The sequence below is a fragment of the Anastrepha obliqua genome, chromosome 2, assembly GCF_027943255.1.
Source record: "Anastrepha obliqua isolate idAnaObli1 chromosome 2, idAnaObli1_1.0, whole genome shotgun sequence".
NCBI classification, from domain to species: domain Eukaryota; kingdom Metazoa; phylum Arthropoda; class Insecta; order Diptera; family Tephritidae; genus Anastrepha; species Anastrepha obliqua.
In genome coordinates, this window is record NC_072893.1 from 133,272,437 (window position 1) to 133,287,013 (window position 14,577).

General features: G+C 41.1%; 1 protein-coding gene across 35 annotated transcripts in view; it reads left to right on the forward strand.

Annotated features, from left to right (window-relative positions):
* Positions 1 to 14,577, forward strand: part of LOC129237214 (basement membrane-specific heparan sulfate proteoglycan core protein) — a 211,020-nt gene that overhangs the window by 171,624 nt on the left and 24,819 nt on the right. For 26 of the 35 annotated variants that reach the window (XM_054871753.1, XM_054871751.1, XM_054871757.1 and 23 more), the window contains 11 exons: positions 1,737 to 1,898; positions 2,395 to 2,661; positions 4,761 to 5,003; positions 6,738 to 6,812; positions 7,426 to 7,562; positions 7,624 to 7,717; positions 8,101 to 8,487; positions 8,554 to 10,352; positions 10,414 to 10,845; positions 10,920 to 12,000; positions 12,370 to 12,570. In XM_054871753.1, coding sequence (XP_054727728.1) covers positions 1,737 to 1,898; positions 2,395 to 2,661; positions 4,761 to 5,003; positions 6,738 to 6,812; positions 7,426 to 7,562; positions 7,624 to 7,717; positions 8,101 to 8,487; positions 8,554 to 10,352; positions 10,414 to 10,845; positions 10,920 to 12,000; positions 12,370 to 12,570 — 4,878 coding nt within the window. The remainder of the gene's footprint in view (positions 1 to 1,736; positions 1,899 to 2,394; positions 2,662 to 4,760; positions 5,004 to 6,737; positions 6,813 to 7,425; positions 7,563 to 7,623; positions 7,718 to 8,100; positions 8,488 to 8,553; positions 10,353 to 10,413; positions 10,846 to 10,919; positions 12,001 to 12,369; positions 12,571 to 14,577) is intronic. The other 9 variants (XM_054871760.1, XM_054871766.1, XM_054871771.1 and 6 more) reach the window with 4 other exon arrangements.

Here is a 14,577-nt window from a genome sequence, read left to right on the forward strand (position 1 = left end):
AAGTTTACAGCTTGTCCTTCCCCTTCTCCAAGCAACCCCCCGTTAAGTTATATCGAAATTTCATGTGAGAGTTAAGCCAAAATGTTTCAAATTCACCCGCTATTTGATTGTCTCTCACGAGTTGTTATGGTATTTAAATTGGATTAAACCTCTAGCGCAATCTGGGCAGTTGAGAGCTTTATTTTCTAAAAACGAAAATGCTTTGGCATCCAGCATGAAATATATCTCAAATTTTTACGATCACCTAGATGTTTTTAGCAACCTCGAGCATTGACCCTAGAGCTTTGGTGTATGCAAGCAATTTTCCTCAGAGCTTTATTCAAATAAAAAATTAAAGGTTTTGATTAACTTTTACAATTGTTTAAGAACTTGAGTTTTCACGTTATTCAAAACAAATTTAATCAAAGCTTTTATGATTTAAAAAAATGTACTTCAAGCTTTCGGGACCAAAAAATGGTTCATTCTAGATTACCTCGCTCCAAAAGTTGTATGGCTTTTATTAGTTTTCGAGGTAATTTGAAAAAAAAGGAAAACATTTAAGAATTTGCAATCCCTCCCTTCTCGAACTTAAAGTTTACTTCAGCACTTTACTAGTTAAACGTAAGAGCTTTAAAACTTCTTTGAAATATTTACATGACCTTTTTTAAGTAAAAACCAAAGTGAAACTTCACTAGCTTTTACGATTGGAGAAAAAATTTAGAGATTTTACATTCTCCAAAAAAATTTTTTAGATATACTTGGAAGTTTCCAGAATTATCTTCTAAAGCACTTTTAATTTAAAGCAAAGTGAAAATTTTACGAGTTTTCGCATTCACTGTAGGAACATGAAAGCTTCGGTAAACTTTTAACAATGTTCGAAAACTTTCATTGAAATCCATCTCGCTTCGCAATTTTAGTTGCAAGTCTGCTTCTTGAGTATTTGTATAAGCAAGATAAAGCCCTTTTAAGCTTTTACGGTTACTGCAAACCAAATTTAGGTAGAGCTTTTACAATTTTCCGCTAAACCTATACAGTATTCTTAGATGTCGGTCCCCATCCAAAAGGTGTATGCGTGGCTTTCTGCCAACCAGGCTAACCTAACTTAACCTATGCATATAATAAATTGACTTTTAAAGCTTTTAATAAAACTTTTCGATTATATGTACTTGCATATGAACCAACATTAGAAACATTACAGCACTTTTAAATTTGTAACGATGTCCAAAGTCTTTCGTTTAAAGCTCTCACTCCTTCCAACTGCAATTACAAATATTTTGCTTCAATGTTCTCTTTACAAAAAAAAAAGATGAAAGCTCCGAGAAACTTACTTTATAAATAAAAAGCTGCAAAAGCTGCCAATACTCATCTGTAAAATTGAAAAATCAGTTCCGAACCACACCACCACATCCACGTTGATCCCCGCGCCTTCGCACACATTTACTTCCTATCAATCATTTATTTTTTTTATGCTCATAGTACGACTTTAAGTTTCATATTTATGTATATATTTTTTAATAACTGTTTATTTATTTTTCGTTCAATTTCATACAAACCACGAACATCATGCAATCACCTGCGCCCATTTTAAATGTGTTTTGGTGTTCTCTTTTTTGTTTCACGTGTTTCTCTGTGTACTTTTGTTTCTGTGTGGAAAAACTATTTTTCAAATAACAAATAAAAAACATGTCATTGTAAAAACACAAATGCTAACCAAATTCATCGAACATATTCACCAACAACAACAAATAACTGCACAGTACGTGAAAACGAAATAATATTGCCCATATCAAATAAAACCTGCCGCGGCTACCAGTGGCAATGCGACAACTTCGAGTGCATTAATAGAAATTATCTGTGTGACGGGCGCGAAGATTGCACTGACGGATCGGATGAGTCGCCCAAGCAATGCCGAAAAGAGGGTAACAAATACTGCTAGAGTTTATATTTTACTTAAGAAATTATCAGAAAAGAATTTTGAAGAGCCAAGAACAAATTTTAATTTTTCCAAAAATAACCACTTTTTTTAGATTTCTGTGAAAAATCGGGTGGCATCTGCTCTTAGCGATGCTTTTCTCCAAAATTATACCTTTTCAATATTTAATTTTTGTATATATGTATAGGCCTTTATGTATGTACTTTGGACCACAATATATGTATATGTATGTATATGTAAATATGCTATGTGAAAAAAACATAGTCTTGCCACCTACAAGCATTAATACAAATCACTTCACTTGCAGCTCACATCATTGAGCCAGTTATTAATCCAACTAATCCAAAGCATTTTGCATTTATTTCTTTTCAATTCGCTCGCTCTCGCTCTCTCTCTGCCCGCCTTGCCTCCTATTTTCAACCATGTCTTACCATAACTGCGGCCTTGATCACTTCATGTCACTATTGCCATCAAAACTGCAGAAGCCATTCGCCACTCACCGGAAGACTGTTCGGCGGATCAATTCTTCTGCGACGATGAATGCCACCACGGATCGATACGCTGTAACGGTTATAGCGATTGCACTGACGGCAGCGATGAGATCAACTGCATGTCTTATCCACCTACGCGAAGGCCTGTGCCGATCTACCCATGTCCGATACACACCTGCCCGAATGGCAAATGCTACTCGGAGAGCGAACGTTGCGATGGCTCACGCGACTGTGACGACGGTGCCGATGAGGCAAATTGTAAGTGGGCGTTGTTCCGCATAATGGAACTTGAATACGTGTGGAAATACTAAAGCAATAGATATCTATCGTACGCACCGAAAGTAAAATAGCTTTTCTTTGTTATTCGTAAAAATACAATGCACCCAAATTGGCAATAATTACGATATTTGATGTTCTGCACAATGCATGCAAATGAAGTCAAAAAGAGCGGGGAGTATAAACAGGCAACGCTGGAAAAATGTTGGGCTTTACGTGAAGAATAATAACAATAGGTTTTTGAGGAACTTCGATGGAAAATTTTTGGACTTTAGTTGAATAGGTCTTTGAGGAACAACAGAGATGAATCTAAGAGAGCCTGCTCTTAAAGCATCTGCTTCCTCTGTTTGAGATGTTATCTGATCAAACCTTGAAACACTAGGATGCACTATTTAGACTAAAGGTAGCGTCAAAATTTATCCACTGCAGCATTTCTAGCTCGCCAGCGCAGATTTAATCTTCTTTATCCAAAATTCTTGAATAGATTCCCTCTCAGAGGCTATTTTAAGTGAATAAATGATCCTTTAGGGGCGACTAAATAAAACTTTAAATTATTTATTCTTGGCTTGGCCAAACCCGTACATTCATACAACACGTGCTCAGGCGTTGTAGACGGCCTCCTGTCGCGACTAGCAGACCCATAAGTGCAGCTGAGATTGCGACCCTTTTAGTCAGCCTTACCGAAGAACTTAGTGTAGTTATAGTAAGTCTAGTAGTTTTTTCGCTTAGCACTTGTGACCCTCACAATTTTCAGCTTTACATTCTTCGCTGGTCTTGAAATTAAGATTCAGATTTTAGATTTCAGGTTTAGATTTTTTCGTACGATACGAAACGAGTAAAGGCACAATCAGATATTTTAGTGAAAGCCCTTTGTAGAAGTTCGAAAACTTCATTGCCCAGAAGAAAATCTATACGAGTTTTTATGGCTGCAATCGAATTCACTTGCGTCTACTAATTTTTTGTGTGTTTTCAAAGGACTTCATTTGCATCACAAAATTCAAAATCATAGTCAACACCGCGGCACTGTAAAATATATTTAGAGATATAATTTTATTTCATGTTTATAAAAGCCTTTTCATTAATTTAAAATCACTCTGCAAAAAGTTCTAGCATATATACTTCTACATTTATGCTGAAAAAAATCCTATGCTTATGGTAACTTGCTATTTTGGGGCAGCAAAATTTAGAAGGCAATCAATGGGCAAAATATTTTTTTTTTAATAAAAATAGTATATCCTTTTGCTGTGAAGCCAATTCTTCACTATTTCCTTATGCAATTTCATGGCATCTCTCTTTTGAATAGACGAATTTCAAGAATGCCCTCAGCTTTACCTCTCTGAATTTTTCTGCTCTGGCATGTCTATACACTTTTGTTAGTGCAATTGATTTATTTACGCTTTTTCCGCAACATTTCGAATCTTTTGCAATATTTCTTAACCAATATTTTTCACTTTTATTGTTAAATAAAAATTGCAACAATTATTTTAATCCTCTGTAAGGCACCACCTGCAAGGATAATGAGTTTCTCTGCTTTGACCGTCAGTACTGCATAAATGAGACTCAGCATTGCGATGGATACTACGATTGCAAAGATTTCTCTGATGAGCAAAATTGCATTGGTTAATACAAGCATTTATTTGAAATTGTTTCGTTTGCATTTTCTGAACTGTTTATTATGAATTCAAGCAATTTTAACATTCCAAATATTTCATATAATTTTATAGTAGTCTTTATTTTATTTTTATAAACTTTACTCTACTCTTAAGCCAGTTTAATTGGTTGCTACTTTTATCTATTTATTTATTTATTTTTTAGCAGTTACTTACTTTCTAAGCGCATGCAAACCTCCTTTTTACTACAAAAACAAAAAAATGCCATTACTGCACCTCTCTCCACAGCGCTTGCCCTGCGCATGTTATGTATCTGTATTTCTTCGTTTCCCCAAACCCTTCAATTTTTACCCTTCAAAGTTTTTTAAAATTACTTGTGCCACCTTTTTATCCTCACCCACCTAGCAACCTTGTCCAGCGGTACCTCGCACAAACTAATTCCTTTCCTTTTTGTTCATTTTACGTCACCAGGCTGTGCCGCCAATCAGTTCCGCTGCCGTAACGGTGATTGTGTTTCGGGCAGTGCTTATTGCAATGGTTATCGTGATTGTCGCGACGGCTCGGACGAGGAGGACTGCTCGGAGCCCAGCTATGATGCGGGACGCGGTTGCTCCGTTTCGCAGTTCCGTTGCAGCAACGGGCAGTGTATCAATGCGGCGGCGCGTTGTGACGGCTACACCGATTGTGCCGACAGTTCGGATGAGCTTTCGTGCAGTGAGTACAGGAAAAAGAAAAACCACTTTTTACAATTATTACCTTTCATCTGTGGTTAATATTCAAAACTATGCTCTTTCTTGCTCTACATTTTCATACTCATACATACACATATACACATCTTACTCGTACACACACATACACATACATAAAATTTCGTATAATTATGTTTATGTCATCGCAATCGGCGCACAGAGTATCTGCGCGAACCGCAACTTGAGTTCGAAGGATCCAGCAAAGCTTGCGGCCCGCTAATGTACCGTTGTGAGAACGGTCCCTGTATACGCAACGCACTGCGTTGTAACGGTGTTGTCGATTGTCCGCTCGATATTAGCGATGAGCTGGACTGCAGTCCCAATTCCAATGAAATAGAGCGTAAGTTTTAGTTTAGTGAGAGAAATGAATAAAAAAAACGTTAACGAACGGTGAAAGAATCTTGAAGTAGAAAATCTGCTAACGAAAATATTAGAGGACTAAGGCACTGCACAACACAAAATATTATTAACCAAAATTAAAGGCGTATCTTAAGGTTTAAAAAGACTATAATTTATTAACCATTCCTTAATCCAAACTTCAAAAAATCACGAAAGAAAGAAAAAGAATCTCATTAGAATTTCCAGTAAAAAAAGCTGATATTCGCTTTATTCGCAAGAGCTCGCTCAACATGTCATCGAATATAGCCTCTCTCCACCCATGACGCCACAAAGCTTGTACCGATGTACGTACCTGAAATCATCACTTCAAACGACAAGTGACGTACATGCCATAGAAATAAATAGGATATAAGCCATTTTGCTATGTTATTAGATCTTGCGTTATTACCACGGCGGAGTGAGCATAGATGAAAACGAAAAGAGCATAGACTAAAACCTATCGAGTGCAAAGTCTGTGAACACGACAAGAAAACCAAAAGATAATTCGCAAAGTTAAAGCAACAAAAGTTTTCCTATATGAATGCGGTATAGCAAAAATTGCCTAACATCATAAAAGAGAGTTATAGTGAAGAACGAAATTGAACGAGTAACTTTAGCTGTCACGTTATTGGGTATTCGGCAGCAGAATTCTGCCCGTTCATTTTACACGTATTCGCACAGTCGTTGTTCAGCCGGTAACGAAGTAAGATGAGCGAAAACTGTGTTGATGTTTTTTTTTTCATGCACAAACCGCTGTCATGATCCCGGTTACGTTAGCCAATTAGCTGATTCTTTCAAATTCGATGAGAGCCGGCTAACAGTCTGATATTGGCCGCACTTTCTGATTTTTTTCCACCCAGAGTTTTATAAGGTGTAACCATACTGCTAGCGGGAGTCTTGCTCGATAACTTTGTTGTTGCTTTCTCCTGCAAATATACTGCGATTTTATTCAGTCACTCTCTCTCTCTCCCTCTCCGAATAACCTTTAATAGAGTCGCCAGAATTAGTCAGTAGAGAGTTTGTCAGCTTTGGTCCAGTCCAGCAAGCCGTGTTACACAAATGTGGACCTCTGTATGCAAACGGTTCGGCTATCAGTCAAATTTTGTGACACACCGGACTCAAGGAACTTATTCTGTTGGGCCTATCACTCGGCAGGACTTATAACCGTAACACATACTCAGTAAAATATCACTCTCACTTACTCACGCCTCTAACAAATATTTTCAAGCCATACTTAACATATTTGTACATCATATGCATCCCCTTCTAATCTTTATAATTCAATTATTTCTAACACTAAATTATAATTTGTTCCACATAGGAGTTCCAGACGCATCACCGTCCAATCCACAATTGAATCTGAGGACCTACCCTGATAGTCAAATTATCAAAGAAAGTAAGTTTCTCTCTTGATTCTGCTACAAAAAATGGCAGGTTCCTTTATTGTTGTTCATAAAGAGATTTTCAATTGTCGAAGTGCCGCCAGCGGAAAAGTCAAACCTTACAAATAAAATTTCCTCCCGCTAACGGCATCTTTTGACTGAATAATTTGCGTTCACTCAGCTTTGAATTAATTTTTACTTTTTATGCTATATTCCGCTTCTATTCCCAAAATTCGTACTTAAATAACAAAAAACTAAACAAAAAATAACTAAATAAATAAAATTCTACACAGGATATATTAAGGAGGGTAAGTCGGCTCTTTATTTCTTTCAAATGCTCATTTTGAATGAGTTCCTTTCCAAGTGCCCATCGCAAAACAGTGCACGAAAACCGTAAAGGAATGCAAATGCACTTTTATATTCGATTTGTAAATACAATTTTTATACACCCATATAACAGATATTTTTAATCGCCCACCCCGTCCCATGTAACGCTGCCCATGCGTTTGCTCTCACTTTGTATGATATGAAAAACACAGTCGCACCGAATGCCAGACACCCTCACGCCTCCATTTAGCATATCGATTTTTCTAATTCTCTTTCATTCCCTTTTTCCGCATCGTTTAGGTCGTGAAGTCATCTTCCGTTGTCGTGACGAAGGTCCAGTGCGCGCCCGTGTCAAATGGACCCGCCCTGGCGGTCGCCCACTGCCAATAGGTTCACGAGACAATGGCGATGGTCGTCTGGAGATTCCAAACATTCGCGTAAGTACCAGAATTTAGTTGCACTTAGGAGTTAATTAACCCGATACTATTTTCTTTATAGTCTGAGGACTCTGGTCAATATATTTGTGAAGCTGCTGGCTATCCCCGTCATGTGCCTGGACAACAAGTTACCGTACATTTGACCGTTGAAAAATGTAAGTAGCCCCTCTTCATGGAATTTATTAATGAAGCATGAAACAGTATTATAAAACACCCTACTAATACCCGGACGCAGCGTGGAATGATAATAAATATCACAGTTCCTCGCATAAAATCAAATATGGCACCGTGCCACACATTGGTCTGGAATTTTTCGGACTAGGTACAAGCACACGTTTCTTAATATTTTTTTTTTACAAAATATATTTTCTTTAAAAATTCTAACTCGCAAAATGTTGTATTGTTGTATTTTTAACTATCCCCCACATTTTTCCAAAATGGACTTCACGTTCTAAAATCTTGCGCCCGGTAAACATAGTACTCACACGGTGAATATATCCAGCACACTTTTAAGACGAAGTTTTTCCTTCATCCACAGCCAATCCCACGAACGACCGACCCCCCACAGCTTGTCGCGCAAACCAGGCTACTTGTCGGAACAACGAATGTATCGACAAATCTCAAATCTGTGACGGCATCCCACACTGTTCGGACGGTTCTGATGAAGAGAGCTGTAGCCACGGCCTCAAATGTCAGCCCAATCAGTTCATGTGTCGCAACTCGCGTTGTATTGATCGCATCTGGCGCTGTGACGGTGAAGACGATTGCTTCGACAACTCCGATGAAGATAGCTGCGATCCCGAGCCAAGTGGTGCGCCATGCCGCTATGACGAATTCCAATGCCGCAGTGGCCATTGCATTCCCAAAAACTTCCAGTGTGACGACACAAATGATTGTATCGATGGTACCGATGAAATCGGTTGCAGTAAGTCCATAAGATCTGAACTCTCGACAATTTAGTAAAACCTTAATAACTTCATTTGTTTTTCAGTGGCTCCTGCTCCAATTCGTCCACCACCACCTTACATTCGCCTGCAACAAGGTGATCCATTGAATTTGACTTGTGTGGGTACCGGTGTACCAGTGCCACTGATCGTCTGGCGTTTGAACTGGGGTCACGTACCCGAAAAATGTGTCGCAAAGAGCCACGCTGGCACCGGCACACTCTACTGCCCCGATATGGATACTCAGGACCAAGGTGCCTACTCTTGTGAAATACTCAACTCGAAGGGACGCAACTTTGTGACTCCCGATACTCAGGTGACCGTCGATGCTCGTGAACATGTGGATGTTTGTCCCGCTGGCTTCTTCAACATGCTCGCTCGTCGCCAAGATGAATGTATCAACTGCTTCTGCTTTGGCATATCGAAGTCTTGTAAGAGCGCTAATCTCTACAACTTTGCCATCCAACCGACAATAATTTCGCACAAGGTCAAGAACGTTGAACTTAACCCATACAGTGACATTATCATCAACGATGCACAATCGCCCGATATTCTCAGTCATCATCATGGCGTGCAGTTCCGCGTATCCGATGTGGGATATAATAGTCGCGAGCAGCCGTATTTGGCGCTGCCTAACGAATACATGGGCAACCAGCTAAAGTCTTATGGCGGCTATCTGCGCTATGAGGTTAACTACATGGGTAATGGACGCCTCAACCAGGCCCCAGATGTCATAATCACTGGAAATGGATTTACGCTCACACATCGCGTACGCAGTCAACCAGAACCAAACGTCAACAACAAGATCTCAGTACAATTTAACTCTGGAAACTGGTACAAGACTGACGGGCGTCGTGCTACACGCGAAGAGATTATGATGGTTTTGGCTAATGTGGACAACATCCTCATACGCTTGAGTTACATTGACGCCACTGAACGTGAAGTAGAGCTCACCAATATTGTAATGGACTCAGCTGGTCTGGACGACCAAGGTTTGGGCTCAGCTTCATTGGTCGAAAAATGCGCCTGTCCACCCGGTTACGTTGGTGACTCTTGCGAATCTTGTGCGCCTGGTTATGTACGCGAGAAGTATGGTCCTTGGTTGGGCCGCTGCGTACCGTTCGTTCCGGAGCCTTGCCAACCTGGTACCTATGGCGATCCCGGTCGTGGCATACCATGCCGTCAATGCCCATGCCCACAAACTGGCGCCAATAACTTTGCCAGCGGTTGTCAACTCAGCCCTGACGGTGATGTTACCTGCAACTGCTACGAGGGGTACACAGGCAGACGTTGTGAGATCTGCGCACCTGGCTACCAAGGCAACCCGCTGATCCCAGGTGGCAGCTGCCACCGCATACCAGAGAGCACATGTAACGCCGAGGGCACTTACTATCCACATCCTAACGGCACATGCGAGTGTAAGCCACTGGTGGTCGGCCCACGTTGCGACACCTGCGCACCTGAATCCTTCCATTTGAATGCTTTCACTTATACCGGTTGCATTGAGTGCTTCTGCAGTGGTCTGACAAAACAATGTTCCAGCAGCAGTTGGTATCGTGACCAGGTATCTTCGAACTTTGGACGCTCTCGCGCACCGCACGGTTTCAACCTTATTCGAGACTACGAAACCTCTCAACCATCCCAAGTTAGCTTCCAACAGGCCAATAGTGCGCTACAATTTAGTCAACAATCCACCTCTGATCCGCTCTACTGGAGCCTGCCAGCGCCATTCCTTGGCGACAGGATCACTGCCTACGGCGGTAAACTCTCCTACAATCTCAGCTACAACCCACTGCCAGGCGGACTTATGTCCCGCAACAACGCACCCGATGTGGTTATCAAGAGCGTAAGTATCTGGGATTAATTTTCCAAAATCAACGTCATAATATCTCACTCATTCCATACAGGGTGAAGACTTGACAATTATTCACTACCGTAAAGCGGGCGTAAACCCCAACCAACCCAGCTCTTACTCTGTGCCGATTATCGAAAGCGCCTGGCAGCGTTCCGACGGACAAGTGGTCAATCGCGAACACTTGTTGATGGCGCTTTCGAAGATCGATGCGATCTACATCAAGGCCACTTACACCACCAGCACGAAGGACGGTCAGCTTACGCACGTTTCGCTTGACATTGCTACACAGAACAACATCGGTACACAACGCGCTTTCGAAGTGGAGGAATGCCGCTGTCCAGTAGGCTACATTGGTTTATCCTGCGAGCGGTGTGCACCTGGCTACAAACGTGACACTGAGGCCGGTCTCTATTTGGGTGTCTGCGAACCATGCGATTGCAATGGACACTCAAACCAATGCGATGCTGAAACTGGTGTTTGTATGGTACGTTATTGACTTGATCCACGTCCGAAGCCTAGATAAATTCATGAAGTTTATTTATTTTTTTCCCAACATAGAATTGCGACCATAATACCGCCGGCGAGTTCTGCGAGCGCTGCGCACCTGGATATAATGGTAATGCCTCCGGTAGGACGCCATACGACTGCTCACCTGATAGTGGACCAAGCCCCTACCCACCACCAGCACCGGGCAATCAGACACAATGCAGTTACTGTAACCGCGATGGTACTGTGTCTTGCGACGGCGGCTACTGTGCCTGTAAACCTAATGTAGTGGGTCCATACTGCGACCAGTGCCGACCAGGCACGTATGGCCTCTCCGAACGCAACCCCGACGGCTGCGAAGAATGCTACTGCTCCGGCAAGAGCAGCCGTTGCAACTCTGCTTCCCTGTACCGCCAACTCATACCTGTCGACTTCATCAGCAGTCAGCCATTGATCACAGATGGCGAAGGCAATATTGTGGACACTGAAAATCTAAGCTTCGACCTACCCACCAACATGTACACCTACAGCTTCACTTCGTACACGGAGAAATACTGGAGTCTGCGCGGCTCTGTACTAGGCAACCAGCTCTACTCATATGGCGGACATCTATCCTACGCTCTAGATGTGGACTCATATGGCCACTATGAACCAGGAACTGATGTCATACTCATTGGAAATGGCATGAAATTGCTCTGGTCGAGATCTAGCGATGAACAAGAAGACACCGAGTACCGCGTGCGCTTGCATGAAGACGAAAACTGGCTACGCAACGAGCGCGGCCACTCAGTGCGTGCCTCGCGTTTGGATATAATGAGCGTACTAGCCAACCTTGAGCACATATTGATACGTGCCACACCCAAAATACCAACCACACGCACTAGCATACGCGACGTAATACTCGAATCCGCCGTGGAGCATCGCACACCCGACGCGCAACTGGCCGTCGAAGTAGAGGTCTGCAGCTGCCCCGCCGGCTACTCAGGCAACTCGTGCGAAAAGTGCGAACCACTACACTACAAGGACAGTTATGGCAGCTGCGTGGCATGCCCGTGCCGCGAAGACACCACCGTCGGCTGCAGCCTACAAAACAATGGCGAAGTGCTCTGCCAGTGCAGATCAGGCTACTCCGGCCAACAGTGTCAAATTGATGGTAAGTAAGAGCGAGGTGGGTGGGAAAAATAAGATAAACCATGTATATGAGTTCTTGCTAAATACATAAATAACGAGCATTGTCGAGTGAGGTCCACGGGGCATGTGATCTAATACAGAGGCAAATGATTAACCCGTTATTGACTGCGCTAAAAAATATAAAAAAATACGAAAAAACATGAATGATCCAACTGCACACAGATCCACAGACAAGCGCTCACTCACCCACATGCACATTTGTACATATGTATGTGTACAAAAACACACATTATGGATAGTTACATATTTACAAGTATGTCGATGAAGTTTTACAACAGCTAAGTACTTTTTAAATCACTCTTCCTCTTCTCTATTCGTACGCAACCAAAAGTTAAAGCAAATAAAAACGAAAGCTCTGAAAAATCAACACTCATTGACAAACCGGATAGTCTAGTGTGCGTCTGCTGCAATGACTATCACGTGGACCTCGTGCCAAATGTCACAATCGCATACAATGAAACACTGCAGTTGTTTAGGGGTAACCGAAAAATAGGCAACATTACGAAACTACGACTCGACTGCAATCGGCGAGGTTCGCACATACACTTTTTCCCATTTGCTCTTAGAAATATATTTAGTGTAGTTTCTTTGACTAGTTATTCGTGTATTTCGTGTTGGAACGAAGCAATGCTCGTACATAGATTTTCCTCCCTAAGTAAAACTATATTTCGGGTTAGTTCCTATTGTTTGGACAAAAACAAACTCTAAAATTCTACTATTAATACTGTAGAGCAAAATGTTGGCATACGTTGAAGATGAGATGGATGTTTGTACTTGTATGTAGAGGGTGATCAAATAGAGGTATCGGATTTTAAACTGAAATAAAACAACGAAAACTGAAATTTATAGGGCAACATTTATAATTTTTGTGTAAAACCATTCATGGCATTTATGATTTAAGGAGAATCCTTATCAAATATTGGCCGCAACTTCACCGAAATTCGGCCATCCGTAAACACCAATTTCGAATGACTCGCTGGAGGACTTCGGTCAGAATCTCGTGAACTACTTTAGTAATGTTGGTTTCCAATGCCTCAATCGAAGCTGATTGATCCACAAAGCATTTGCACTTTACATACCACCACAAATAAACGTCCAAAAGTGTGGTATCGCACGATCTTGGTGCCAAGACGAGAGAAAATTTGATCATCGAACCGAACACGCAGTAAATCCATTGTTTCACGGACTGTATGGCAAGAGGCGCGCTCTTGTTGGAACCAAACGTTGTGGGGAACACAGGGCTTAGTTTCTGAAAGTCGTTTCATCAAAATGTCGTTTATGAGGGCGTTCGCCATTCAATGTTACTTTGTCGCCAGCCTCGATGATTCCTCTAGCACCCTTGTTTTCAATGGTTGTAACGGCTGTTGTTGTATGGCTTCGGGTTGCTCTTCAGCTCAATTATGACATGACGTAGCCATTAAGCCGTAAATGGGCCTCATCGCTGAACACAATAAGTGTCGTTTTTCGTCGATTTTCGTAATGCAATTGCACGATTTGTAAACGTCGTTGAGGAGTAAGTCTTTTCACGATGAAATGTCAATACTGAAAAAATGATGTATTTAGTTTGACAGTAGTCACGCGTGATCTGTCAAATCCAACTACTGGAAAAATTACCTACAATTTGATCACCCTTTACGTATGTATTTAGTCGTAATTGGTATTTGTGTGTGTAAATGTTTGCTCCTATTGTTGAATTACAAGTAGGTTGAAGTAGGTTAAATTACAATGGCTGGTAACCGAAATGTGGCTTTCTCGTTTTCCAGCATTTCATATGAATAATTTTATTAGTTAGTGTTGTTGTATTACTCGTAGACTCGCCTTAGTACGTGTTCCAAGTGTTCTATGAATTCCAGTTGAAAACCACACAAACATAGGTATAATTTATATGTACTAAAGGAAGTCTGCCCCGTAAGATCCAAGTGTCTCTGTAGACACCACACACACAAACAAACAAGCAAACATAATACTGAACCACCCACAGTCCCATCTTATCCTGTAGTGAATTTTTAACAAGTATCTTCACACAAACGCTTTTACAAACTAGAAAACCCGTTCGAACCGAGTTAAAACTTTACCATCTGTCAACTTAGAATAACACAAATTGAGCAGCTACTTACAAACACAGTTACTAGGGTTCATCACTCCCCAGACAAACAAAAATTGGTGCTTTTTCCCAACGGAGCGATAAAAAATATTATACTTTAAGAAATTCGCCAAAATATTTCGAAAAAATATTAAGATTCAGCTCACGTATACCAACTCAGTACCGTCAAAACGCTCATTGCTTTGATTTCGTTGATACAAAAGTTAAACTCTTCAATCAACTGAGGTACTTTTTGGCGAAAAATATTTCTAAAAATTAATTTTACTTATAAAAATTCGTTGTTTGGAGTTACTTTCAGATCGATGCAGTCCACGTAAATCCAATATTTTTTCAAAATAATTTTGGCGGAAACCTTAAAATGTAAAGCATTTTATAATGCCGGCGGAAAAATTGCTCCTTTTCTGGTGATTCACCCTAATACTTTCTCGAGTAATC